Raw genomic sequence first — 26,915 nt, 5'->3', positions numbered from 1 at the left:
TGAAATGAGTTTCTTAAAACTGTGTAAGAAGAACAGGGCCTCTCACCGTGTGGTGCTGCATAGTAACAGGTACTGGTGGGTACTCATGCGTATGACTTTAGAATGTCTAATGAAATTCATTACTCATGTGAGAGAACAAGAGCACGAGTGAAAAGCACTGAAAAAATCCAATGCAATCCATGGCAATCTTGGCACACACGTTCTGCCATTTAATATATTTCCACAAGAAATAGGCACATTAAAGTCAAGAGGGACATTTTGTTAAAGCTGTAAGCCAATGCTGCCCAGTTCCCAGCTTCATTCAGTGTCTCTTCAAGGAGCGGTAGTGAGAAAGGAACGGACCCCACCACTCTTGCATGCATGTGTCTCTTTGACCAAAACTATGAGGAGACATCTTCCATGCTCCAGAGAGAGCTGATACTACCAGTTGGATAGCCTGGATTCATGCCATTACAGATACAGAAAGCTTTAGTGACAAGCTTTGTCATATCCAACTTCTGGGTGCTATAGAGTACATCAATGTTATTTTCTTTTCAAACTTCACATACACAAAATTAAGACACGTTGAGTGTCTTGAAAGTTATGCATTGGTTAACAAGATCTTTAAAAGCATAGAGAAATTTACTAATATATTCCCCCCAAAGACCAAACTTTATGGAGCAGATATGCCAAATTTTGGATCCCCATGTCAATATAACCTCAATACCATATTCTAAATAGCAAAGTTTTAACAAATATCATTTATTAATTGGATCATGTGTCAAAACTTGAGATGAATACATAAAAGAAAGCCATCCTGCAGTTCTATGAAGTCTTTATATTTTATTGGTTAGACCAAAGCAAGCTTCGGATTTAGTTTCTCTATGGTTTTATCAATAATCTTTGTCTTCTGGGCTCTGATTGGCTTAATTATAGCATTTAGGTCTCAAGAAAAGATCTTTGAAAGATCTTCTTCTCTCCTTAATTCATGGTCATTTTGAGACTACATGAGAGATAACATTTAAAAGGTAATGAAAATCAGATTGGAAGGCCACTAAAAACATCCTTTTGTTGGGCTGGGGATTTAGCTCAGTGGTGCTGCCACCTGCCTTACAAGCACAAGGACCGAAGTTTGATCCCTGGTACAAAACATCCTTATGTTATTATTATTATTATTATTATTATTATTATTATTATTATTATTTTATTATTATTTTGGTTTTTTGAGACAGGGTCTCACTATGTAGTTGAGACTGACCTGTAACTCACTATGTGGCCCAAACTGGTCTCGAACTCACAGTGATCCTCCTGCCTCAGCCTCCCGAGTGCTGGGATTGCAGGCGTGCACCACGACGCCCGGCTTCCTTATGTGATTTTTCTTTTAAAGCCACATTCTCCTGCTCACACTGGAGTGAGGAAGGGGAGAAAAGAGAGAAGTGTCTGTAGCCACATCACCACAGGCTGCTGCAGTGAGCACTGAAGGGCACCACGCACTTAAGCCAAAGAAACTAGAGAGAGAAAGGGACAGAAATGACCGTGCAAATCTATGCAGAGATGAGAGCTTCCTGATAGGGTTCCACTGTACATTATTTAATAATTGTCACATTTCAGAGATACATATTCGTATTAGAAAAAATACATTCCAGAATAAATGAAATATTTCAGACTTCGAGGCAGCTGGTGATTCAAATGTGGGATGTTGTGGGGTGAGAGATAATAGACAAAGACTATGAAGACCTGTAGCTAGAATGAAATACTGTTTCTTAAATAAGTCAAAGTCAATTTAAAACAAAGCTAAACAAAATAAAGTAACCGTTGGCACCAAATCAAACATCTGGAGCCTGCATTTGCCCTTTGAGCTATCAGTTTGTAATTCTTGGAATTAATTTTTGCCAGGGAAATGAAGAATTGGCACTTAAAATCCACCCAAAAAGACCAATAATGTCAAAATGCATGGTATATAGAAAGATTGTTTTTTAAATTGATTTTTAATTAATTACCATTGTAACCCCCATATTTTCTACTTCAGAATTTTCCATTTTTCACAACTCGTGCACCAAGCAGACTGTGCTGAGCAATTAAACTTTTTCTTCCCTTCAAATATTCTGTGGACTCATGTATTTGTATTTGCTAAATATCGCCACTTCACTTGAAGGGCCCTTCTAGAGAGAAGATTCACCTTACATTGCCATCAGAGTACTTGCACATTTATGATTTTTCTTTTAATACAGAAAATGTATGAGATCCTTGTTGTTGGCCCCCTTGTTCTCATTTTGTTTGGTTTATTTTTTTATACTAGGAAAATTATCAGGGTAACTACCGACTGCTACTTTGAGTAGTCCCTTAGCAATTTCTAAAACATCAGCGAAAGTTTGGTGAACTTTACAGTCGGAGGTCTTCCAAAGAAGGCCTAGCAGCTATGACTAAATCAAAGTTAAGTCTGTGTTCTTTACTTTGCCAAGCATGGGGGGGATGGGCAGGGGAAGGCACAGTCAAGGACTGGAGGCAAAGCTTCTGTTGTCACTAAGATGAGAAAGTAAATATCTTTTCCATTAACAAGCTCACTTTAGCATCCAAACTGCATAGTGATGTCTCAAGCTTCTGGGAGCTCCCCCAAAACTAAAGGATCACCTTTTGTCACCTAGTTTTCATAAATACTTCATCAAAGGATTACGGGACTCAGATTAAGTCCTTGGATTTCTGTTTTGTAAGGTTTTGTTTTGCATTGTTCAGTGGGGTCTATTTTTCTCTCTTTATGAGTTACATATAGTTTGAAGGAAACACATCCATCCCATAATGATGCAATCCTGTCTCCGCCTTGAACATTTATTTCTGGGCACTATGGAAAGCTTCCCTGGTGGGAGTGCGTTTCCTCTTGGGTTCAGCATTTTGATGTTGTGTTATTGGATATTTTTCAGACTTGCTTGCTATCAGCACAGTGTGTCTGTAATAGTGTTTTTCTTATGTTAGAGGAGGACCCAGCATCTCTGTGTAGAGACAAAGATGCTCAGGCCAAAGGAATCAGTCCTAACATAGGATCTTTGTTCAATGAACTAAGATAGTCTGTAGTAATTTAATAGCTAGCAGAGTGCCAGCATTTCTAAACTGATCCAACCAGAATCCACAATGAAGTATCTACTTCAGCAAAACTGACGGTGGTCATCATTACACTGCAGCAGGTAAACAGAAAGCTTTTCTTCAGTGTGGCAAAGATCAAGTTCACAGAAACATCTCTTCTGTGGATGTGACAGGCAGGATATTGCATGCTTTGGGGCCTTGGTGCCAGCAGACTGAATACCATGTACTTCAGGATCTCCTCACATTATTTTAGATCTGAAAATAAAAGAATAGCTGTCTGGTTTTGTCCCCAATTCCCAGGGACTTGGTGACTTCATTGGAAAGACTATGAGAGATCACACCACTTCTCTTATATGAGAAGCCCCAAATATAAACAAAATAAAGAGCAAAATAAAAAAAAATAATGGGAAGTAGAGAGACAGATATTTTGCAAAAGAGGAGGGGACGAAGAGACACAGGAGGTGAAACAAAGCATGAAGATGTGTTGTGTACATGTACCAACTCCCCACAATGAATGTAATCACTATGTACTGCTAATAAAAAAGTGACTAAAGTGGTGACTAAGAAGTGAATTTGACCAGAAGTAGAGAACAGAGATGATGTTTTAAGTGGTTAACATCATTTTTTCTTCTCTGCAGCAGGAAAAGCCTCGGCTTCTTGAGCCTCTGGATTATGAAGCTGTCATTGAAGAACTTGAAAAGACCCACCGGAACAATCCTCTTCAAGACCTCCTGTTCTTCCCCAGTGATGACTTTTCGGTGAGTCTCTTCAAGCCATCTCAATTCAGGCCAGCTCCACATATTGGATCGTATCCTTCCTTTTAAATTCAGATAATTTCCCTTCTTCACCTGCCATGTGCCACGCTGCTGTGGCCGGAGCCTATCTCCAGCAGAAGGATGTGTCCTTGAGCCTCCGCAAGTGGGAAGAGTGGAGGCTCAGTGAAACAGTGGCCACAGGGGTTGGGAGTAGTGCAGAATGCTGCCTGGTGCCACTTGGCATTCTTGTCCCTGCCAGCATCCATGTGTCTAACCGCTGCTTTCCCTGGACTCAGACCATTTCTTCTCTCAGGCTGTTTCTAACTAAAAGCTTCCAAGCAGCTGAAGCCAACCAGTGTCAAAAGCCAGACTCTTTTGGCATAAAAGATGGATGTAGTTCTTAAAAGTAAACTTTTCCCATGACTGGCCTTTATTAGAAGATGTTGAGGTTCAAGAGCAAATAAAGGTAAACTGAGGACGAGGCACAATGCACAGATCAGAGAATGCTTCTGAGGAAGTAAAGAGACAGTGAAGAAAAAAGATACTCATTTGGAAGCAGAAACAATGCGTGTGTGGACGATGGGCACAAACATTCAGTAAGCTGTGTGTGATCACCTTAAACATTTTAAAATTGTTCATGAATATGTGACTATGCAAATAGAGACCTCCATGGGCAGTTGGTAACTTCCTGTTTCTATTTTCTTCCCTAGAAGAAAGGAAGTCTCAGATTGCACAAACTTTGCCATCCTGTAATAGGTGAAAAGGTGGCTTGGGGATAACTGCAAAACAAGCCTGTTCAAACAAGCCTGATCTGGGGCCCTCACTGGCCTCCAGCAGCCTCCACCTTGGGTTGTGCCCTCATCTTTGTGGAAGATTTTATTACTGGCTTCTCTAGGGTTAATTTTTTTTCACCTTCCTCTGTGGAATCATGACAAAGAAAGCACAGGGAAGTTAATGCTTTTGTGTTCCAAGTACAAAGAATAATGGAAGAAAGCAGGCAGATTTATATGTAAGAAAAATAATTCTTCCAACCTGTTTTTCGAATGTTTAGATGGCTTCCACCTTACACTGGCACATTTTGAGACAGGTTTATCTCAATAGAAATCTCATTTCCGTGGTTGGATTAGGCAGGCCACGAGAGTTTGAACTTGAAGCATGAAGTCAAACACTCTTTTATTTCATTTTTTTAATTCCACATCCTCACTTTTACAGTGTGGCCTGAAAAATAGGCCTACCAAAGAGCCTTTGTCTGACAACACCAAAAATCATGAAACTTGGAGCATCTATCTAGTTCTTTCATTCAGACGTATGTCAGGTGCTGCCCCAAGGACCCCCAGCTCAAAAAGAAAGTAGATAATTATAGGCGGAGACAGATTTTGTACTAAATGTGATTTCAATGTTTGCCATGTTTCCATGATCACTGAAGTTAAGAATTTTCTCTGATTACCATTTGACCAATGCCATCTTCAGTGGTATAGAGAGAGCCTATAATGATATATGGCGATATTTTCCCAATCTGAACACTCCATCAATACAGTAAATTATTTCATTCTGTGCCCACTAAAAAATCCTTCTGTGACTCCTCTTCGCCTTCAAAATGAACTGCAAATGCCCTAACATAGCCCAAGTCTTTAAGATCTAGTCCCTGTTCTGTTTTTAAAGCTGTATGAAGTCTTTCCCACTCCCACCCCAACTGCCCTATACTTTCTCCCTCATTCTCCACTGGAGTAAAATACTACCACAATTCTAAAACTACCATGCTAGGGCGCACACCTCTATTTCCTTTCCTTGTTAGTTTAACAAATACACAATGTGTATATGCTGCATGTTAGGCGTGAGTCTAAGAATGGCAATACAGCTGTGCTTAGCCGGAAATTGCCTGGTTCTCCTGGAGATTTCATTTTGAAACTAAGTTTAGCAAATTAATTGGCAAGGCGAGTCAGATACAGAGCAGTTCCAGGATGGAAATAAACCCAGGGAATGTGATGGAAACTGACGGGGCGGGGAAGAACTGCGTTAGGCTGGGTGGTTCAGCACAGCCCCCGATGAGGCGACATTCGAGGTGAGTTCCAGACTCCTCAGGAGGACCAGCCATGCTACCAACAGGGGAAGAGCTGTTTCAGGCTGAGCAATGGCTGGTGCCACATCGCAGAGAGCTCTCCAGTGGAAAACTGAGATGACTGGGCAGGGGGAATGGTCACAGATCAGATGGAGCAAGGACAAAATTGGGCATTTGCATCTTATTTTATTTATTTTTCCTCACTGAGTTTATTGGCACATTTTAGGTATACAGTACAGCTACATTCATTACTGGGATCTTGTACCTTTACATGACAGGTCTTGGTTTCATTTTTTTCCCCTTACCCCTGCCCTCCCTTCACCATCCTCTCCTCCCTTCCCTTTTTACAAATATTTTATTTCCATTTTCTCCTATTTTTTCTTTTCCCTTATTACCTTTCCCCTACCCTTCCCACTTTCCCTACAGCTTTAGTCCCTTTCTTCCTATTTTGCAATGTCCGTTATAGCATTAGGATATAATGTACTGTTACAGTTTATTCACACCAGAGAAACTATTCGGTATTTACATATGTGTGACTTACTTATTTCACTTAGGAGTATATCCTCAATATGTATCCATTTTCCTATGAATGACTCTAATTGCATCTTATTTTACATGTAAGTGGCAAGTCATGGAGTATTTCAAGGGGAACAAATGACCTGGTGTAATAGTAACAGCTCATCTGCCCTCTGTATGGAAAACTTGTCACAGGGTTTAGAGGAAGCCCCGGGGGCAGCTGGGAGAGTAGCTCCCAAATGGCAGAGCTTGAGAAATATTTGATGCCACCTAATCCCTATTATCAGAAAGTCACATCCTACGAATCACTGAATTTTAATTTGCATTAAGCTACTGATGAAGAAATGTGTCTAATATTACACATGCACAAAACTGCCAGTTTTTTAATAATATTCAGACACATTTTTCTACCTCTTTCTTACTGTACAGAGTATGAATTGGTAAATGAGGACCCCTGATTAGCCTTCTGCCTATATTTGTATGTCCCATGAATAAGAATTATTGTGTTTTTAAATAGTTCACAGAAAGAAACTAGTATCTCATAACACTTGAAAATAATTTTCAAATTCTGCCTCCACACGCAACATTTTGTCTGAACACCAGTGTCCGGTCATTCACCCAAGACTGCTTTCTGGACACATGTGACAGAGTTGCATTAGCTATAGCAGAGATACAGCCCTAAAAGATTTAACTCTGACCCTTTGCAGAAAAAGTGGACTGACCCCTGCCATACAGTACAACTGCATTGGTTTTAATTTTCCCTCTCATCCCTTTTTGTGGAGTATAGACATGTCTGTAAATTTTTTTCTGACACTATCTGTTCACCCACAACCTTCCTGTGTCACAGTTTAGGGCTCCGCAGCAAGCATTTGTGTGCCTAGAAAGTGCATCACATCCTTGGCTTCTCCTTGAGCACTGGGTAAGGAGTCTCTGGAATGTGTGTGTGTGGATAGTCTCCACTCAGCCAGTGGGAAGTGGTAATAGAACGACCATGCCATTCCCAAAGGATTGCAAGATGAAAGGGGAGAGCTGTTCCAAACACCGCACCGCCCCTCCAGTGTTGGTAATCCACCTTCACTCTGAAGATGGGAGACTACAGCTCACTCCTCTGTTTCCACGTTTCCAAGCACCCACACTTGAAACAGACATGATTCATTACCCGGCTTGTTTAATCAATATTTATTCAACACCCACGAGGTGCTGGATATAGAACAGCACTTCCTAGACAAGGAAGAGTGACAAGGAAAGCAAGAACTTTGTGTTTTAGGATCTTGTGCCCTGATATGAATGAAAAAATGAGGTTGCAGAAAGTGCTATGGTAAGAAATACCAAGAAACAGAGCTGTATTTGACACTTGCAAAACCAAAACGGAGATTATTCTTTTATTAAAATATAGACAGTAGAAGGTTTTTCCCTATTTGCTCTGCTGGCCCAGGTTACCACCATTTTTGGCTTAGGCACCTCCAAAAGGTCCTTCTAACAAGTCTTCCTGCCTCCTCCCTTGACCTGCTTTGATTCATTTGCATACAGTTCTCTGAGGAAACATTTAGAAATGTAAGTCAGATAATGCTACATTGCTGCTTAAAACTTTCTGGAGGCTTCCCATGGTCTGGAGAAGCAAATCCAGATCTTTGTTGTTCTAGTCATGGGCTCCTGAGGAACGCTGAGCCCTTGCCTCCTAACCCTGGCCTCTGGATCCACAAAGAATACCTGAATTCCTTGTGTTCTCTACACTTGCCAAGCTCGTCTTCTCTGTAGGTGCTGTTCACTTTGCGTGCCATGCTCCTGTGTTTCATTCATGATTTAGTTCAGATGTCACCTCCTCAAAGACACATCCCTGTGTTCCTACACATGTGCCCACTGTTACTCCATCACATTGCCCTGCCTGTTACTGCCTGGAAAGACTGGTTGCTTTCTTTTTTTATTTTTTTACTTTTTTTTTAACTCCTCTGTCACCTGTTTCTTGTCCTAGATTACAGCATCCACTAAGATGGGGATGTCTTCTGTCTTGATTATTTTGAGAGTTCCGGTAACTAAAGCAGCACTAGGCAAACAGCAGGTGGAAAATTAATATTCACGAATTACCTCTCATAAACATAGTATTATTTTAGAACATAACTTAGATTATTCCAATGTTTTGAGCAGCCAAAAGGCCACTCCAAAAATGATTCAAATGTGTACAAATACCAACTCTCTGTGTAACTGTATTCATTATATTTCAGTAACACGTAATGATAAAATTTTAAAAAAAACTGTGGTGTAATACAAAATAGAAAGTCCTAAGAGTAAAGCAATTGAACAATTGATTTTACTTGATGAGGAGAATGTAATTATTAACATGGTATATTCCTCTTAAATACAATTCAATATATCATCTTTAAAAACAGCTGAGAACTTCCCACAGCTCACTCTACCAATTATGATGCCTGGTGCATTCCTGTGACCAGCACAGATTAGCTTCCTCCCTGTGATATTTCAGAGAGCTCACTCACTTGCTTTCTGTTACTTGTTTTCTGTTCATTTGCTCTCTGTTACCAGGTAAGGGAGAAAATAGTCCATATGTGTATGTCAAGTACTAAGTGCACTGTCTGTTTCGTAGGCATTCAATAAAGGGGGTTGAACATTGAATGAAAATATTCGCCCAGGTCAAGGTGCTGAAAGAGAAGCATCTTCTTTTATCTTGGTACAGAACATGGTATTTCTTCCCCTGGTACATGGGTTGTGAGGCCAGGCTGTACAAATTTCTGCCATACTTGCATTATAGTGATAAACTTTGAAGAGCATTTATTCGTTTGCTAACCCATTCATTCCAAAACCACATACTCCTTCCATCATTGTGTTTGTTACTCTTGTTTTTCTCATTTTTCTTTCTGAAGATGGTGGGAACAGAAACTTAACACCAACAAAAGTACAGCATTTAGTTATCAAAGTGTGACTCAGTGAAGTAGTTAAGGAAAGAAAGGAAAGAAAGAACCATTTCAAGGACCCAGTGAATCATGTTGCTGAATGATTCCATTGAAGTAGAAGCTGATATAAAATAGCAGAACAAAAGATGAGGAAGCAAGAAGTGAGTTTCTTGCTGTGCAAAAGATGCAGAAAGCCAGAGGTAGAATCATTTCTGAGAGGTACAAAACCTTTAAGTGAGAAAGTTTCAGAGGCCTGAAAGCTGGGAATACTGAACAGTGCCCTTTGTTTTTGGATAGCACCCACACCTATAAAACTCCTCTGTCTCAATTTAGTTTCATGGACCACCTTTGATGAGCTAAATGGGTATTTCAAGGATGACAAAGTGAGTAAGAAGCAGTGCTTACAGTTCCACAGTTGGACTTCTGCCAGTGGGCAGTACCACCTTCAAAGCTCACGTTCTGTATCACATGATTCGAGCAGCCTGTCAAGATAGTAACGTTGTGTCTTCCAAGTGTGTCTTCACATCTGTTGAGGGTCGGTGTTCCAGAGCTCTCCCATGAGTCCTACATTTGTCAGTGTCACTATTAAAACTGAGTGAATGGTAGATTTTGTAACATACCATGGCTTGCTCTTTCCATGGTAGGCTTTTAGCTATAAAAACCAAGCAGTATTTGGGGACTTCCAGATTTAACCACGTGGGTCATTCTAGGAGATGAAGCAGAAAAATTTTAATACGTTTTTAATTGCAAAGCAGAAAGGTCACAGGCTTTCTTTTTCTTCTGAAGCACAGCTTATGTAGCTTTTTAAAGGAATTTCAACATATTTTAATCTTTGGCTTCCGAGCCTGAAAAGCAGGCTTTCAATGGCTCCTAATGTTCAAGGAGGAACACTGTAATTGCAATTTAAAAGCAAAGTAATAGCCTTTGTTGAGTTAGATTCTTTCTAAGTTGTAATATTCCTCCCATTTACAAGCTAATAAAGCTAACATAGGGAAAGCTCTTGACCGAGGAGGTAGAGCAGCCATGAGAAAGGAGATCTAAAATAAGGGTCTTCATTTTTGCTATTCATTTCTATCTAATTGGCATGCTTTGAGCATCATGGCAAAAAGAAAGTGCACACCTTGGGGGAAACATTAACTCCCTAAGGCCCATAAGGAAGGATAGAAAAGCACTAGTGTAGTGATGCAGCCCGAGCTGCTTACTTCGTTGTCAGTGAGAAACTGTAGAGGTGTGATGTGTGCTCAATTTCATCAGGAAAGGTATGTCCGTATAAAGACTTGTACATGGGTGTTCAGAGTAGCATAGCCCCAAAATGGAAACAACCCAAATGTCCATCAACTGGTGAATGAATAAACAAAATGTGGCATAATAATATAATATAATAATAAGCAATAAACACCAATGAATGATACAATCTGGGGGAACCTGAGTACATTGTGCTAAGTGAAAGAAGCTAGTCACAGAAGACCAGAGAGGATTTAATTCCTTTTATGAAGCACATCAAAAATAGGCAAATCTATAGAGACAGAAAACACATTAGTGGTTGCCAAGGGGTGGGGAGAAGGGAAAATGCAGAGCTACTGATAGCAGATAGATTTCTTTGGGGACTGATTAAAATGTTCTAAAATTAAATGGTGATTGTGGTTGCACAACTCTGAATCTGTTCAAAACTACTGCATTCTATAGAGTGGTAAATTTTATGGCATATAGATTCTATCTTAATAATGCTCTTATTTTTTAAGAAGAGGGTTTTCTAGTTATTAGGATAGGATGGTATGCATGTTCAGAAATAGGATATACAAAAAAAACATAAAAACACATCCACAAGGATCTGACACCTATATAAAATCTGAGATTTGGAAAGAAAGGGTGTAAAATTATTTTCTGAGGAGTGTAAGAGCCTGAGTTAAGGCCTGGCAGGCTTGAGGCCAGTTTGGGAGAAGGAAGATGGGCAGCCACCAGAGAAGGTGTGGAGGGTGCAGGTGGGGGTGGCTGTTGTCTGAGGCCCACTGCTCTTCCTGGGGCTGTGTCTGTCCCAGACGGGCTTCTTCCTGGGGCCCTTGTGAATAGTCAAGTTCAGAGGACAGACCCTGAGTGTACTACACACGTCATATTACTGGAGCACTTTTGTTCTCATCAACGCTCAAGCGTTTTCATACATAGGATGCAGTTAATCAAATTTCTAGCTAATAAAGGAGATAGAAATGTTAATAGGCCTGATTTCATCACTATGCACTGTGTACAAGTATAAAATTATCATGCCATACTCCACCAGTGTGTACAATTAAAACTATATATATATATATATATTTTTTTTTTTTAAAGGAATGTTTTTGTTCACCTCCTTAGAGGAACTGAGAATCATTTTGGAGATGATAAAATGAGTCACACACACACACAAAAAGAAGTGAAATGATTTTCTCAGTAGTTTGCCATTCCAATGGTAAAACAGCTTGAACTTCCTTCTTGCTTTTATATCTAAATACCGTGATGGCAAATTCCCTGTGCTTGACTTGACCAGATCATGATAATTATGCATAATTGCTCTTGTTCAGGTATTTTCCAGTTTTTAACAAAACAACAAGGGTCTTTGCTTTAAGACACGATGAAGATACTAAAGTGATACTCTCATATATTTGAAAAACAAATGATAAAATCATAGCAGTACTTTTCTGAATATACTTAAAATGTTTTTTAAGCAGCTAATATAAGTGACTCATCTGATAGAATAAAAGGCAAAGTCAGTGCCTTAGTCTGGTGAGTTTAGGTGAAGGTCACTTTCTAGGCAGGTGCATAGGCCATAGTTGATCCTGAAATGAGAGTTTATAGTTTCCATTGTTAAACTGTTGGCTTCTCACCTTGGTAACTGGTTACCTCAAACACTGTCATTTCTGTCTCCCTCTCTGAACCACTATGGCCTACAATACTGTCAGAGGAAGCTCTCTCAACCCAAGGACGGGAACAGCAGCCTTGGTCTTTGACAGTAGCCTTTGACCAATTCAGAAATGGCCCCGTGTGCTTGCATTGAAGTCTTCTGTGTTCATTTTAGCTAGCAGAATGGTGACTGCAACCAAACCACAAAGACTGCTCACTACACCGTAGAAGGGCCAGAAAGTTTTGAGCTGAAGTCAAAGATGTCTGAGTATTACGGACCTGAAATTGGAAACACCAGCCTGTATGCATCACTCTGTGATGGCTTTTGTTTCTAAATGCTGGATCTCTGGACAGTAAGCACCTTACACAACTTTTACCATTGCAACAGGAGCTTGGCTGAGTTCCAGAACAGTTTCAGATCTGTTTCATGCTATTGAGCCTTACTAATGGTCAGCCAGAGGTTCTATTTAAAAAAAACAAAAAAAAAAAAAAAAACAGGAAGTCTGTTGTGGCCAAAGAAGCAATTTGTAGTGGTCTGAAAGCATCTATTTCTCAGAACAGAAATTCTTTGTAACCATATTAATACCCTTAAAATAGGAATTTTATACTTTTATATATTTTTGCTTCAATAGAGAGACATTAAAAGTCTAAAATAAGTGGAAGAGTGCAACCATTATTGAAGCTGAAACTTTATGGAGGACTTGTGCTTTTCCAGTTATTCCGGTATTCATAACTTGTATTTAACTGAGATCAATAGTGTTTTATAAGGATGTGTTATGCATACATTCTTTCTTATTCATTGTGTATTTTCCCCAAGATATTAGTTGTGCGGTAACTCAATACATATGGTAAAGCAATGTTCCAGATGTATCACAGGATTTCATGAGAATATTTAAACTACTGTGTAATTATCTTATTGGTAGAGTCAAAATTGCATCTTGATCAGAGATGAAACCACTTAAGGCATTGTACATGTAATGTGGCAGTTTTCAAAGCCCCAGCTGAATGAATTTCTTGTCAGTGTATTGTGTATGAGAACTGGCTTATATTTGGGGGGCCTGTTGTTACTCTAGGACATCTCTAATCAAGTAGTCATTTGACTGCTGTTCCTAAAAGCCTAATCCACACTAGTGAAATTTATTATTTAGATATTAACTCTATTTCATTATCTTAATGGATCAATAGGTTTATAATATATCTCCAAGCTTTACTGGGATTCATGTTACTGTATTCTCCATCAGACTTGGAGTATTCTAGAGCAGCTATTTTTTTCAAAGAGAAGAGTCCAATGGGATGTTTTAGGTAAACAAAGGAAAAAGGAAAATCTTGAATATTTTATGTATAAAAATTTTATTATAAAGCAGTGATGGTAATACAGCAAATTTTGTATTAGATTAGAAAAACTAATGTTTCCTTTATAATTATAATTATTATAATCTAATGGATTATAATAGGAAATATTCCATGGAAGCCACACAAGTAACATGGTGCATCTTAAATTATCTATCTTAACAATAAACAGAGTCATCACCAGATAACTGAAATTCAGCCATAATGCCCAAAGCTCAGTCTAGGCATGGTTCTTAGTTTTCTACACCGAACTTTCAACAGAGCTAATTTACTGATTTCCTTGCAACACTGTGAGTACCACAAAGGAGGTAACTTGAAGGAGGAAGTTAAAATGAATTACACATGTAAAATCTAAATGATATCTAAATTGGTTCTGTTATTCTTTACACGGAAAATAGCCACTCCTCCATCCATCCATGTATCTACACTTGTTCCATCTGTGTGTCCTTTTTTGAATTTATAGCCACAGCCTGCAGTCAAATCCTAGTGAAGATGCAGTGGCCAGGGAGCTCAGCCTACAGCTGTGACTTAAGATGAGCATTTATTCTCACTATAGGATTTACCTGGAACATAGTTGTTCTCATCATTTTTTCATTCTCCAGTCTTGTTAGTTTCACATGACGATCTTCCTCTTTGGCGGTGTCCAATCCCATGTTTTATAACATGCATGTCATGCACGGACACACTCACACGGGCACATTAATGCATCATGTGTGTTCACATATGCAGACATGCACATGACACACTTACACATATTCATCTACCACACACACTGAATGCTCAAATGCAACACACACTCAATGCGTAATCACATACCCCACTTCCAGTGCTCACACAGACATACATGTACACTCTACCACACCTGTTCCATACCATACATGCTCATATACAAATCACACACACACACACACACACACACACACACATATCCTCACAATAGACAAATACTCGTGCACACTCAGTGTCACTAAAACATTACTGAAGCACAAAGCATGGCCCTAAAATTGTAAGAGTAAACAAAAGAGACAATATTTCTTGCCCTCATGGAGCTCATGTCAGGAGTGAGTTGAGGACTGAAGGAAAAGAAATGATGGGAGTGATGCCACCCTCGGTGGCTGATCTGGCTGTGAACTCAAGATTAGATTCCTTCACCCATCCATCCCCTGCCCATCTCATCTAAAACTAACAATGGTTTTGAGATTCTCACCTGTTCCGACAATTACTCTAGAAAATGCACCCCATCTGGATCAATTTAAATGAACCTTTGTTTGTGCTTTAGAAATCCTGATGAATGTGCTTTGATGAAAGTTGGATATTAAATGACTGGTACCATGGAGAGTACAGATTCTTCCCTTAGCACCCATGGATGCACCAAGATGTCCAGACTAATGGAAGCTGACAGCTGATGATCCTAAGCACTGTAGGGTAAATCATACTCCTCACTAGCTTGATGGAATTCAAGATATAAAGAGGAAGCATCCTATGAAATTGTATTGTAGTTGTCTTAAGCACTTTATACATCTGTGTAGGTATGTCCATATTTGTTTAGCATGTGTTGTAGTCAGCAGAATTTGGCAAGAGAATACATTACATACAGGACACATAATTTCTAAGATTATTTTATGATAATTACCCAAAAAGTCAAATGCACAGGAGTGCAAGAGATTAACCACTTGCTAGAAGCCCAAAGGATTCAGCTGAGGGCCTAGATCCCAGAAGTTTCCCCCCACAGTCCAGCTAAAGGCTTAGAGCCCACTACAATGTCTCATGCTTGTCTGTATTGAGGATCTGTACCTGGAGGGCCCAAAGACCAGTGGTAGAACCCAGAAAACCTATGCTGGTGGGATGAAGGATTTGTGCCACCGAGCTGAGGGATCGACATTGGAGCCAGGAAGTGATGCTCACGGTGAAGATCAGAGCTCCCTTGATGAAAACAGCAGCCATTCCCAGTGACAGTGAGGCCCTGAGCTCCGCCTCCAACAAGAACAGCCTAGGTCACATCACGAAAACCATCCATGGCAAGCTTCTTCGAGAAAACGAACAGGCCAAGATCTTCCCCACCGATTCTCTTTTATGGCTATTGGTAACAATCTTCAGGTGGATCCTCCACACCCAGACCACACTGATTCAGTTCAGCTGGGCATTACAAGTTGACCATTAGTCACACCACCACAGTACGGAAGTTGAAAAATATTTTGCTTATTTCTACAAAAGTAAGGATGTTAAAAACATGACCCATTTGCTTTAAAGACTAAATTTACTGAACATTGCTTCATCTAGCTTGTTGCTATGCATACACACACACACACACACACACACACACACACACACACACACACAGATTCTAAAAGGGGCTGCTTGCCTTGTGGCTATTAAAGAGATTATTTACAATAGGATTAAACACTCATTTTGTAAGTTTTGTCATTGTTTCAAATTTATTTGAACATGAACAGCAACAATTAAAAAATATCTCAATAAGGGGGTGAAGGGAGGGCAGAGGTAAGGGGAAAAAATGAGAATCAAGACTTGCCATGTAGAGGTACATTATCCCAACAATGAATGTAACTGTACTGTATCCCTAAAATGTACCAATAAATTCAATAAAATTAAAAAAAAATATCTCAATAGAAAAACATAAAATCTAGATATATATAGACACCCTAATTTTTGTTTTCTGCAGGAAAAGAAAATGAGCTTGCAATTATAAGGTACACTGATAAAACAGAAAGTGCAATGATGCTAGTAGTGGAATCAGAAAAGTGTTAGGATCTTCCTTCATAGAGATTAAATTGGTAAGAATGACAAAGTTTCTCTGTGTCATTATCGTTCAGTGCTAAGAACTAAAGTAGCTTCTGATTGTGTTTTTCATGTCGTGGTCTGCTCAGGACATTAAGTTGGTAGCTCAGCTTCTTTTCCTTGTTTTTCTCAGACAGCTACCGTGTCTTGGGATATCCGAACATTATACTCAACAGTGCCGGAAGACGCAGAGCGCAAAGCAGAAAATTTGCTGGTGAAAGAGGTAAATATGATGCTTCCATCTGTTATTTTAGAAAACTACTTTCCCCCGGGGAGTTCTTCATGCAATTTACAGTTAGTATCACCTCTGGAGAATTCCCCATACTTTGAGTATGTGAAACTGGCTTGTGCCCTGTTTCAAATCATGAAGTCTTCCAACTTTTATTGCAAATATTCTATGGAACCTTGAAGTTTTCACCTACATTTACTCTTCTTAAATTTGATTTGTGTTTTCTATTTGGTTTCGGTTCTGTTTGTATTTATTTATTTTCTTCTTGGAAACTCACTCTTTCTAATTTGGAACCTGTATTTGAACTCTGAATTCTTTCTTGCCACAGTAACTTAGCGCTGTCTTGATAAAGACAACATAATCACTGCGTATGCCTATGTGCATGTACATTTGTAGACACAGATAATTTGACTTTATTTTAAAATGAGGTTTCTGTATCTCCTTAGTTCCCATACCTCTGTACTTACCAAGTATTTTGTGTCACAATTAAAGAGAGACTTCCATTCTTGAAGTTCTTATTTTTTTCCTCACTTCCTGTCATTCTACTGTTGTGGCAAAGCTGGCTCCCATCAGCTGGAAGGGCTTTGTTGTCAGAGCAACTTAGCATCTTTGCTAAGTTTTTGGTGTTTCTCACCTACTTGGCTGAAATGGTCCCTAGGCCTTGTTTCCTCCTGAGCTACTGTATCTCCCAATTTTCTGCTTCCTCTTCTTGTTTTTTGCATAAAAACATGGTTAACCAAGAGTTCAGTTTTCATTAGTAGTCTGAGGCTTAGCTTTATATTACCCTTTGTGTGTATTAAAATGGAAATTTTGCTATAGAAGTTTTGCTCAAGAAATCTGCATCCTATTTACAGATCCCTTTAATTGCTCAGTCCCCCGGTGGGAGTAGGCTTATTTTCCCCGGAAGTGTTAGAAAGTATTTTTTAAATGGTTATAGATGTCGATGTTAAGCCATCATGAAGATCAGATAAATACTTCCAAGTTGTTCTTTTCCAAGTGTTGCTGTTTTTTATCATTAGAATCGTGGCATTAGAATTATTAATGGTGTTATATGAGAATAAAGAAACTGAGATAAAAAGGTTAATAGCTTGTCAAAATAAAGGACGTATTCTCTTGTGAAGAGTAGAAATACCCTCACCATGTCAGGCTATTAAGTACATTGCTTGAAGAAATTTATCAAAAGATCACACAAAAAAGTAGGTAAAAGGGCTGGGGATTTAGCTCAGTGGTGCTGCCTCCTGCCTTGCAAGCACAAGGACCCAAGTTTGATCCCAGTACCAAAAAAAAAAAAAAAAAAAAAAAAAAAAAAAAAAAATAGGTAATGATGTGGAGTATGGGTCAGAAAGGGCAGAACCTTATTTCTGGTGCTCTGTGATCTTAGGCAAATTAGTTGATCATATTGAGCTTGTTTTCTAGGCTGTAAAATGCCTAGGTTATAATACCTATGTCACAGAGTGCTCACAAATATTTCTGTACACTTTGTTTCAGTGATGAGTTTGTTTTAGCATAACTGAAGTGTTTTGGTGGATTTGAAAGAAGCCTATCTTTTGTGTGGGAAGCAACTTCCCATTTAATAGATAGGAAGGAGAATTAATAGCAGATAAACAGAAGAGGGAGATATGGTTAATTTTACCTAAACACCATAAAAATATGAAGGTATTTGAGATGTTTTAAAAAGTCTCCTGCCCTTCACAAGAGGCTCAGAATTGTGACTGCAGAGTGAGGTGTGAGAGAACTCAAAATTTTATGGAACTGGACATGTTTAAACTAGATTCTCGCCAATTTGCTGCCTAGCAACCATGACATTTGTCCTTTTCACTCTGCAAGGAGCCACTGAACGATTTAGCACAGGTTGGATGCCAAAAGACTTTCTATTACATCAGCCAAGGTAAAGTAAACATGTTTCTACAAAAATCCTGCAGACATCAATGAATTCATATTAATGCTGGTTTAATCTAGTTTCAAAAGTGCAGCCCATGTTTCTTGAGCTATGGTCCAACGTCAGCATTACCTGGGCAAAAACTACAGTGCAGTTGTTAGAGTGCAGCTGGGAAAAGTGTTCCTTGCAGAAGGTCAGGAGATCCAGGCACCACGTGTCAGCTAGCACTGAGGGCCAGGGCCTGGGGGCTTAGGCTAGATGGCAGGGGTCCGGACAGGGGTCTGTGTGTTCCCGGCTGTACCATATTAGCTGAGCAAGTTTTTTAATCTTCCTATGACATGGTTTCCTCATTATTTAAAGGTGATGAACTTAATGATGCAGCATATTTATGTGATTAGAACAAGTAAATGGCTTAGACGTGTATCGGGTAAAAAGTAAGTAGTCAGTAAAAGCTGTGTCTAATCAGCATGAAATTTACCTTGACTCAAAGAAATACAGGGAAATTCTTTTGTTATTTTCACAGTTAAAATAAGTTTATGTACTTTACATTTAATTTTGGACTGCCACCCAGAATGCCTTTGTTTAGTGTACTGTATGCAAATTTTTAAATCACACATGCAGAATAATGCACCCTCAGGCCCTACCCAGAAATAAGAATCTCTTTCAACTGATGGGTTGCAAATATAAATAAATTATGTAAAAATTAATATTGTTTCCTGATTCTGAAATGTTGAACAGTAAATGAAGTTTGAAAACATTTATGAGAGTGAGATCGGAATGCAGTGGGCCTGGTACTTCTCACTATGGAACTCTCTCCTGTGATAGGACATCAGTTTTAATTCCTGAAGAATGTTGACAAAATGCAGTTATAAAAATGCTCCATGGGCAGGGGATTTTGCTCAGTGGTTCGACCACCTGTCTCGCAAGTGCAAGGACCAGAATTCGATCCCCAGTACCAAAAAAAAAAACCTCCAAATTTGAGGAAGAAATCACATCCTTTTTTAATATAAACAGTATCAATAAAAAGACTTTTTGTGAGTTTTTGTTTTTAAATGAGGCTCTTAATTTACTGATGAAGATCTTGTGGAACATTACAGCATTTTCATTTTGTTTTTACCTTTTAAGAGAGAAATTTATAAGTAAAGCCATGTTATCTTATGACCTCAAAAACTTAGTGGAAAAACTGAGACATCAATATATGCTATTTTGCCATATTTAGCCTCTTCTATATTTAGCCTCGTCTTCGCCAGTGTTATAGTCTTATCATGGCCAGAACAAATGATTAACTCCAAATCTTTTTGCACTAAATGTTACCACTAAAGGCAATAAATGTACAAAAGATTATTAAGATAAATTCAAATGCATTTAGTTTTAGTGGCATTGGAATAAAATGCTCCAGAAAAAATACTGGGGAAAACATTGGAAACAAAATGGTTATGTTTCACATGCACAACTCTGAAGAAGTTTGTTGTCTATTCATTAAAAATCCCTACAATAAACAGTTTCTCTGGTGTGAAAAACTATAACTGTACATGAGATCCTAATGGTGTAATTGAAATGTGAAATAGGAAGAAAAAGGCTAAAGATGTAGGGGAAGTGGGAAGGGTAGGGGAAAGGAAATAAAGGAAAAGAAAAAATATGAGAAAATGGAAATAAAGTATTTGTAAAAAGGGAAGGGAGGAGAGGGTGGTGAAGGGAGGGCAGGGGTAAGGGGGGAAAAATGAGAACCAAGACCTGTCATGTGAAAGTACAAGATCCCAATGATGAGTGTAACTGTACCAATAAAAAGTACCAATAAACTCAATGAGAAAAAAAAATTTACTACAGTAATAGTTTTGTTTCATAATATGAAAAGGCTTTCCACTCTAAATTGGCTCCTCCTTCTCTACAATGAAAATCATCTTAAAACATTTAGCATTAGATAAATACTCAGATGTATAAGCCAGAGACCTTGGTGCATAAGAACAAAAATGAATCCATTTTGATTGCATTGAATAATAATGGAGGTTGTGCATCTTACATGAGAAGGCTGATTAGATCAAAATATCACCAAGGTGTGTTAGTTGTGTTCCTTATTCATGTCCCAACTGGTGAAATCTGGCTGGGAAATTGAGTGTATAGTCTCACATCAGGCACAGGTGTCCTTAATGAAAGTCTAATTTTACAGTTTGTTCAATTGCCTTGAAAGAACATACAGTATTTTGAAAAGAGAAACCAAATGTTTGGGTTCACTCTGAATTCACAATCAACAAAGATTGTCAATCACACTTCAGGCTACTCTGAACTTCAAAGTGTTTAAAAATGCTTTTTACTTATGTTTGATACTTGGTCTATAGCATCCTATTCTACATTGCATATACATACTTCTGTGCATATAAAATACTTAATAGCATATAAACATTTGTTTATTTACTTATTTATTGTTGTAGTCAGAGTTTTGCAGGGGAAATAGATTTAATACAGGGCACATAGTTCATAGGATTATATTATAATATTCACCCACAAAGTCAAGTGTAGAGGAGTGCAAGAGATCTAGATGCACACTAGAGACCCAAAGAATCCAGCCAAGGGCCTGGACCCCACAGAGATAATTCATGGTTGTCCGCACCAGGAAAGCCCGATGGCCATTGGTGGAAAGTCAGAAAACCTGAGCCGGCGGGATGAAGGGATTGTGTCACCAGGCTGAGGGGTCTATACTGGAGCCAGGAAGTGATGCTCACAGTGAAGATCAGAGCTCCCCTGAGGAGAACAGCAGCCATTCCCAGCAACAGTGAGGCCCTGAGCTCCTCCTCTGACAAGAACAGCCAAGTTCACATCAGGAAAACCATCCTCCACAGCAAGCTTCTCCTAGAAAATCAACAGCCCACAATCTTCCCCTCCAGTTCTCCTTCTATACCATTGGCAACAATCCTCAGGTGGGTCTTCCATGCTAAGAACCGCACTGACTCAGTTCAGCTGGGCATTCCAAGTTGACCATTAATTAATCCATCTCACTTATTATGCTTTACTTTTTGCAGTGGGGCTTGCCATGTTACCCAGGTTAGCCTTGAACTCACACTCCTCCTGCCTCAGCTTCCCAAGTTACTTAGAATATAGGTGCACACCAACACACCAGTGAATATTTCCAGGAATGAGAATCAAAACCCATTAAATAAAACTGTGCCATGATATCTGAAACTGAACCATATGTACATTTATACTGCTGATGCCACCCAAGTCATTATTTTGACTTTTCTGTCGAGAGGATAAGCATAAGTTTTAAAATGGTCCAACTTGTTTTTATACTGCAGAAATGAATTGCTGCATTTTAAAGTAATGCACACTGTGATTCAATAGAAGGAAAATGTTTTCAGTGCCTTTCATCTTTTTCTCTGCAATACCCATATATTGGGTGACACTGCATCCTGGTTTGCAGAAGCAATCTCATGTTCTAGCTGCTGGCCTTGCTAACAGTGTCTCCATGCTCTCTGAAACATCTTGCAGACAGTAAATCATCCCGGCATCCTTTCAATGCACCATTTTTCTAAATTCACTTAATTTCATCACGTGTTATTATCAACATTTGTACAATAACCATAATTACTCCTAAACATTATAAATAATGTTATGAGCATGAAAATTATCACCATTATTTTACAAATACAAAATGAATCCCATTGGGGATAGAGGGACCAAATGAACACCTTTTGTGGCTGCATTAATCTTACTGGCAAAAAACAAGCTGTATAATTAAATAAACTTCTACAGGCAGAAAGAAAAATAATTTTGCATCTAAAAAGCCATCTGTTACCTGCTTATTACTCTGCAGCCAGAATCTAATAATCACCCCCTTTAAGAGATGGACAAATTGTATTGCCAAACCCAAATTGCTATTTCAGGTATATAACATGATTTCAATTGATTCTAATGATGCTCTGAAGAGGAAAGAAAGAGGAAAAATGAAATATTTTCCTTATAGTACTGTAGGTGTCTTGTACATTGGCTTGCTCCTTTCTAAAGTATTTAGATTCTTTGGGACTGTCAAATTATGTTGTTTAGTCCTTTCTAAAGGAAAAAGAATATATAGAAGATTATTCTCTCTGCAAATATATAAAATGTTCACTGTAAATAAAACCTCATGATAGAATGGGTACATTCCTTTGAAAGGCTGTGTCTGTATGAATTATTAGGTCCAAGAAGCTGAGGCTCAAAGGCTCTGGGTTCCTAGTCAGTGTTATAAAGACCGGGACTAGTTTTTCTTCATGTGGAATAACGGATTCTACTTGGTGAAAGAGCAGCAGCATTTCTTTATTTCCTTTGGAATCATCTGTGTATCTTCCAGTAGAGAGTGCTGCCCATCTCTTAAAAGCCCAAAGATTTTGATTCAGTGGATCTCAGATGAAACCTGAGAATTTGAATTTTAATGCCTAACGCTAGAGCATTCATGAACACTAAGATACTGTCCACAGATTAGGAAACCATACCTAAAGGCGCAAGGCCTGTGACCACACTGACTAGCCAGCTTTCTTGTGTCAAAATACAAATAGAGAGAGATAGCAAGCATAAATGCTCAACAAGCAAACCCAATAAATAAGGAGAATCTGCATTAGATCATTGCTGTTTGGAAAAGTTAAGTGGCTCATCAAGCTGCTGTTCATTATTCAGTTTTCACTGTTGAAGTCCTTCATGCCAGCCTCCACCTACAACTGCTATTTTGAAGCAGGTACTGAGGGTTAGGAAGCGAGTAAAGGACGATCAAAGCTACTGCATTAGTATAACAAGCATGGCCTGCAACTTCGAATTTGCAACAGATCATTTCAGCTTAGTTTTTAGACAAAGAAAAGCTGTAGTCAGAATTATAATAGTTTTTAATGATCTTCTTAGAGTGACTGTGTGGGCTGCAACAAAGAATAGAGAATAATTTTCTATGCATAACATTTCCAAAATGCCATAACGATGTAGGAAAAATGGTTTGTAAATGCACTGGCTTCCTCATAGTCAGAGAAAATCCAGATTTATAAGGATTCTTAAGAATTGTATAGTCCAAGCCTGAATGTCACCAGCAGATACATGAAATCTAGCAGATATATTCAGAAGTCATTTAATTAAAATATAAGTCTTTTATAATGACACCTAGTTTCTCTCTCCAAAATTCTACTTTTATGAATCAAGGCAAACAAGTTGCTATTAGAACTTGTTATGAATGTGAATTATAGACTGAGTCAAACCTGCTGAGAAAACTGATGTTTTTAAAGATAGTGTTTACTGAGAGCTTGCCCTGTGATTAAGTGCTTTACAGGAATTGTCTTATTTGATCCTGGTGAAGTTGGTTGTTATTCAGACAGATAAAGAAATTTAAAGGTACTGATGCCATAGCTAATTAATGACAGAAGTTTATTATCATTATAAGGAAGTGCCATATTCATTTTGATCAGGGAATTTGAAGATTAACATATCTCAAATTCAGTTAAGCCTGTGGCCCATGGTGAAGGATGGGCACAAGAGTATATATTTATCATGATTAGACAGATGTACTATTCACAGCAGGAATGAGTAATGGGTGAATCCTAAATCAAAGCATTTAAGTCCCACTAAAAACCTCCAGACCAGGAGGTTTCACAGATAGGAATTATGTGGCACAACTTTCCAACCCAGTCCAGAATTCTGAATGCTCAGTAACTGCATCTGAGACACAAAATAAACAAAATGATTTGTCCAACATCACATGAGGAGCCAGTACGTTCAACGGGGTTACCTCCAGTTCCTTCTACATGCAAAATAATATTTTTATTTTTTAATCCCATCATTCCAGTGGTTTGGTGATTTTTATAAAAGAATCTTTAAACTACTTCGAGTATTCTACCCTAAGAAAATTACGGAAACAGGGTGGTATTTGAGAAAGCCGTATGCATGTAGATATACTGGGGCCTTTTTTTTTTTCCTTCAAAGACACAAAATTGGAAGTAGCCCTAAGAAGGAGGCACTGTCCTCCCCTTTGTCTTTGTCCAGGTGGCATCTCTTTTGTGACTCGCCCTCATCATTCTGTTTCAATCATCTCCCTTCCCCAAAGAGCTCCTTCTCCTCCTGCTTTATTTTTTCCACCATATGACATGATTTATTTTCTTGTGGATGTATTGACTTCATCACACTACAAATCCAAGAAGGCATGATTTTTTTTTCGTTTGTTTGCTGCTATATTCCCATCACCTAAAACAATTGAGTACATAGTAAGGGCTCAAGAATATTTGTTGAATAAAATAGTCAATAAATGATCTTCCATACTAGATGACCAGGTTAATGAATTGGGCTATAAGATTTTATGCTACATATTGAAAGTAAAATTTATAAAGCAAATGTAAAGCTCTCTAGAATATGCTAAATCAATTTATAGAGCAATATTCATATGCAAATGTGTACTGAGAGGGGAACTACATAAAGCTATGTACCAGGAACATGATTGAAAAGGAATGCAAAGGCAGTGGGTTTTGTGCTTTGGTTTTACATTTTAAAATACATTTTCTTTCATTTGAAAATGGCTACAAGGTGGAGAAAGGAAAGTAGGGGAGGAGGCTGAGAGGGGACGATAATAATAGGAATTCTGGCTGCACAGTTTGGGATGCTAGAGGCTTCTATGCTCCTCTTCTGAATCCTTGACATCTTTGTGAAAAATGAGGATAAAACATTTCATCCAAGTCGCCTAATAAGGCTCCATTTTCCTTCTGTCTCCAGAAACCTGTATTTTGCAGAATTGGCTCAGGAACCGGCAAATTAATACATTTAACTTTAGCTATCTGTGCTGCTTTATTCACAACCCCGGAGCACTCTTGTCTGTGTCAGTCCCTGGATTGGATTTCACTGTCCTCTGCATGCATCTGTTTCGTGGCCGCTGTCGTCCTCATTATTAGTGTTGCTTTTGTTTTTGAGAGGAAGAAGAATTCTTTGATATTACTTTACTTTTCCATTTATTGCTTTTGTAAAACTAATGCATGGAAATAAAAACACTGTACTTATTTATGGGGTAACCAGAAGCTTCAACACACATGTGCATTGTACAATGTTTAGGTGAGGGTAAACCCATCCATGTTCTCCAATATTCACCATCGAAGGTGAAAATATTCAAAATCTTTTCTCCAATATTTTGAAATACATAGTACAGACTTGGGTGCGGCCACCCTAGTGTACAGTCACACCAGAACTTCTCACTCCTGTCTCACTGCAACAGCGCCTATGGATCAACCTCTCCCCACCCTCCCACCTCCCCTCCTCCTCCCAGACCCTGGTAATCATCATTCTGCTTTCAACTTGCATGACCTCAACTTGTTTTTAAAGCCTGCATTTGTCCTGCACTCCTGCCACCATCCTCCTACTCCTCCTTTTGTCCCACACTCACTTTTTTTGTCCTTAGTTTGTGCGTGGGCACTCCCTGAACAAATAAAACCTCAGTGCTGATTGAATTCAAGACCAGAGAAGCAAAACAGCCAAGGGCTCCTAACTACCATTCTCTCTTCCTGCCTTCTCCATGCACTGGGAGCTGCAGGCCTGGGCCCCTGTGTTCTCTTTCCACCTGTCTAGGATGCCTAATCAGCCACTCCTTCCGTCCTTCTGCTTCTGCAAAGGCAGTGAGCATGCTTCCTACGCTGCAGCAGCTCAGTGCCTTGCCTGTCCTTCGCTCCAGTGACAGCCACGGGCCTTTGTTTCCCACAGTAAGTTTAGTGCTGTTCATATTTTCCTCTTATGCAGGAGGATAAGGTCTTCTAATAATACTCATTTATAGGACTATAAGCCTTATTAATCCCCCAGAATCATGTAATTTTACAACTGAAAGGGGGGGTTCTTAAAAGGCATTTAGTGAACTCCCAATTATGAACCCATCCATGGTCATTACAGTAATAGGTGCATAGTAGGTGTTCAGAAAATATTTGCCACCAATAAATACTATGAAGGCAGCCATCAGGTACCACAATATGATAGCCATTTTTGTGTTATTAACTTTCATCTTTTACCCAAATCTTTTTATACAATCTGTGACTGATCAAAGAGAAGGCTGTGCCTTAAAAGATATGCACTAAAACTAAAAGCTAGTTTCAGGCTGACAAGGGTGAGCACATAAGAAAGAAAAGGATTGTTTACTCACTGTGGAAATCAGCATGGAGATACCTCAAAGAACTAGGATTAGAGATTCTATTTGATCCAGCTATTCCCCTTCTGGGAATCTTCTCCAAAGAATTGAAAGAATCATACCACAGTGATGTATGTGCACCCATGTTCATAGCAGCACAATTTGTAATAGCTGCAACTTACAAGCAGCCAAATTGCCCATCAACTGGAAACTTGATATCAAGAAAATATGTTTTTTTTAAATTAAAATGGAGTACTACTGAGCCATAAAAAATGAGAAATTAGAGACATTTATTGCTAAATGGATGCACAATGAGGCCATACTCTTAAGTGAAATAAATAGGACACACGTGTAAATACCGAATAGTTTCTTTAGTGTGAGAAACTGAAAGTGTAA

At 38.8% G+C, this 26,915-nt stretch overlaps 1 protein-coding gene across 10 annotated transcripts in view; it reads left to right on the top strand.

Annotated features, from left to right (window-relative positions):
- Dock10 (dedicator of cytokinesis 10) overlaps positions 1-26,915 on the top strand; it is a 192,531-nt gene that overhangs the window by 47,908 nt on the left and 117,708 nt on the right. For 9 of the 10 annotated variants that reach the window (XM_010611779.2, XM_010611783.2, XM_010611782.2 and 6 more), the window contains exons 2-3: positions 3,696-3,815; positions 16,447-16,536. In XM_010611779.2, the coding sequence (XP_010610081.1) occupies positions 3,696-3,815; positions 16,447-16,536 (210 nt within the window). The remainder of the gene's footprint in view (positions 1-3,695; positions 3,816-16,446; positions 16,537-26,915) is intronic. The other variant, XM_010611775.2, reaches the window with a different exon arrangement.

The sequence above is a fragment of the Fukomys damarensis genome, unplaced genomic scaffold (assembly GCF_012274545.1).
Source record: "Fukomys damarensis isolate Sample0158 unplaced genomic scaffold, DMR_v1.0_HiC HiC_scaffold_16, whole genome shotgun sequence".
Taxonomy (NCBI): domain Eukaryota; kingdom Metazoa; phylum Chordata; class Mammalia; order Rodentia; family Bathyergidae; genus Fukomys; species Fukomys damarensis.
This window is presented reverse-complemented; position numbering and strand designations above follow the sequence as displayed.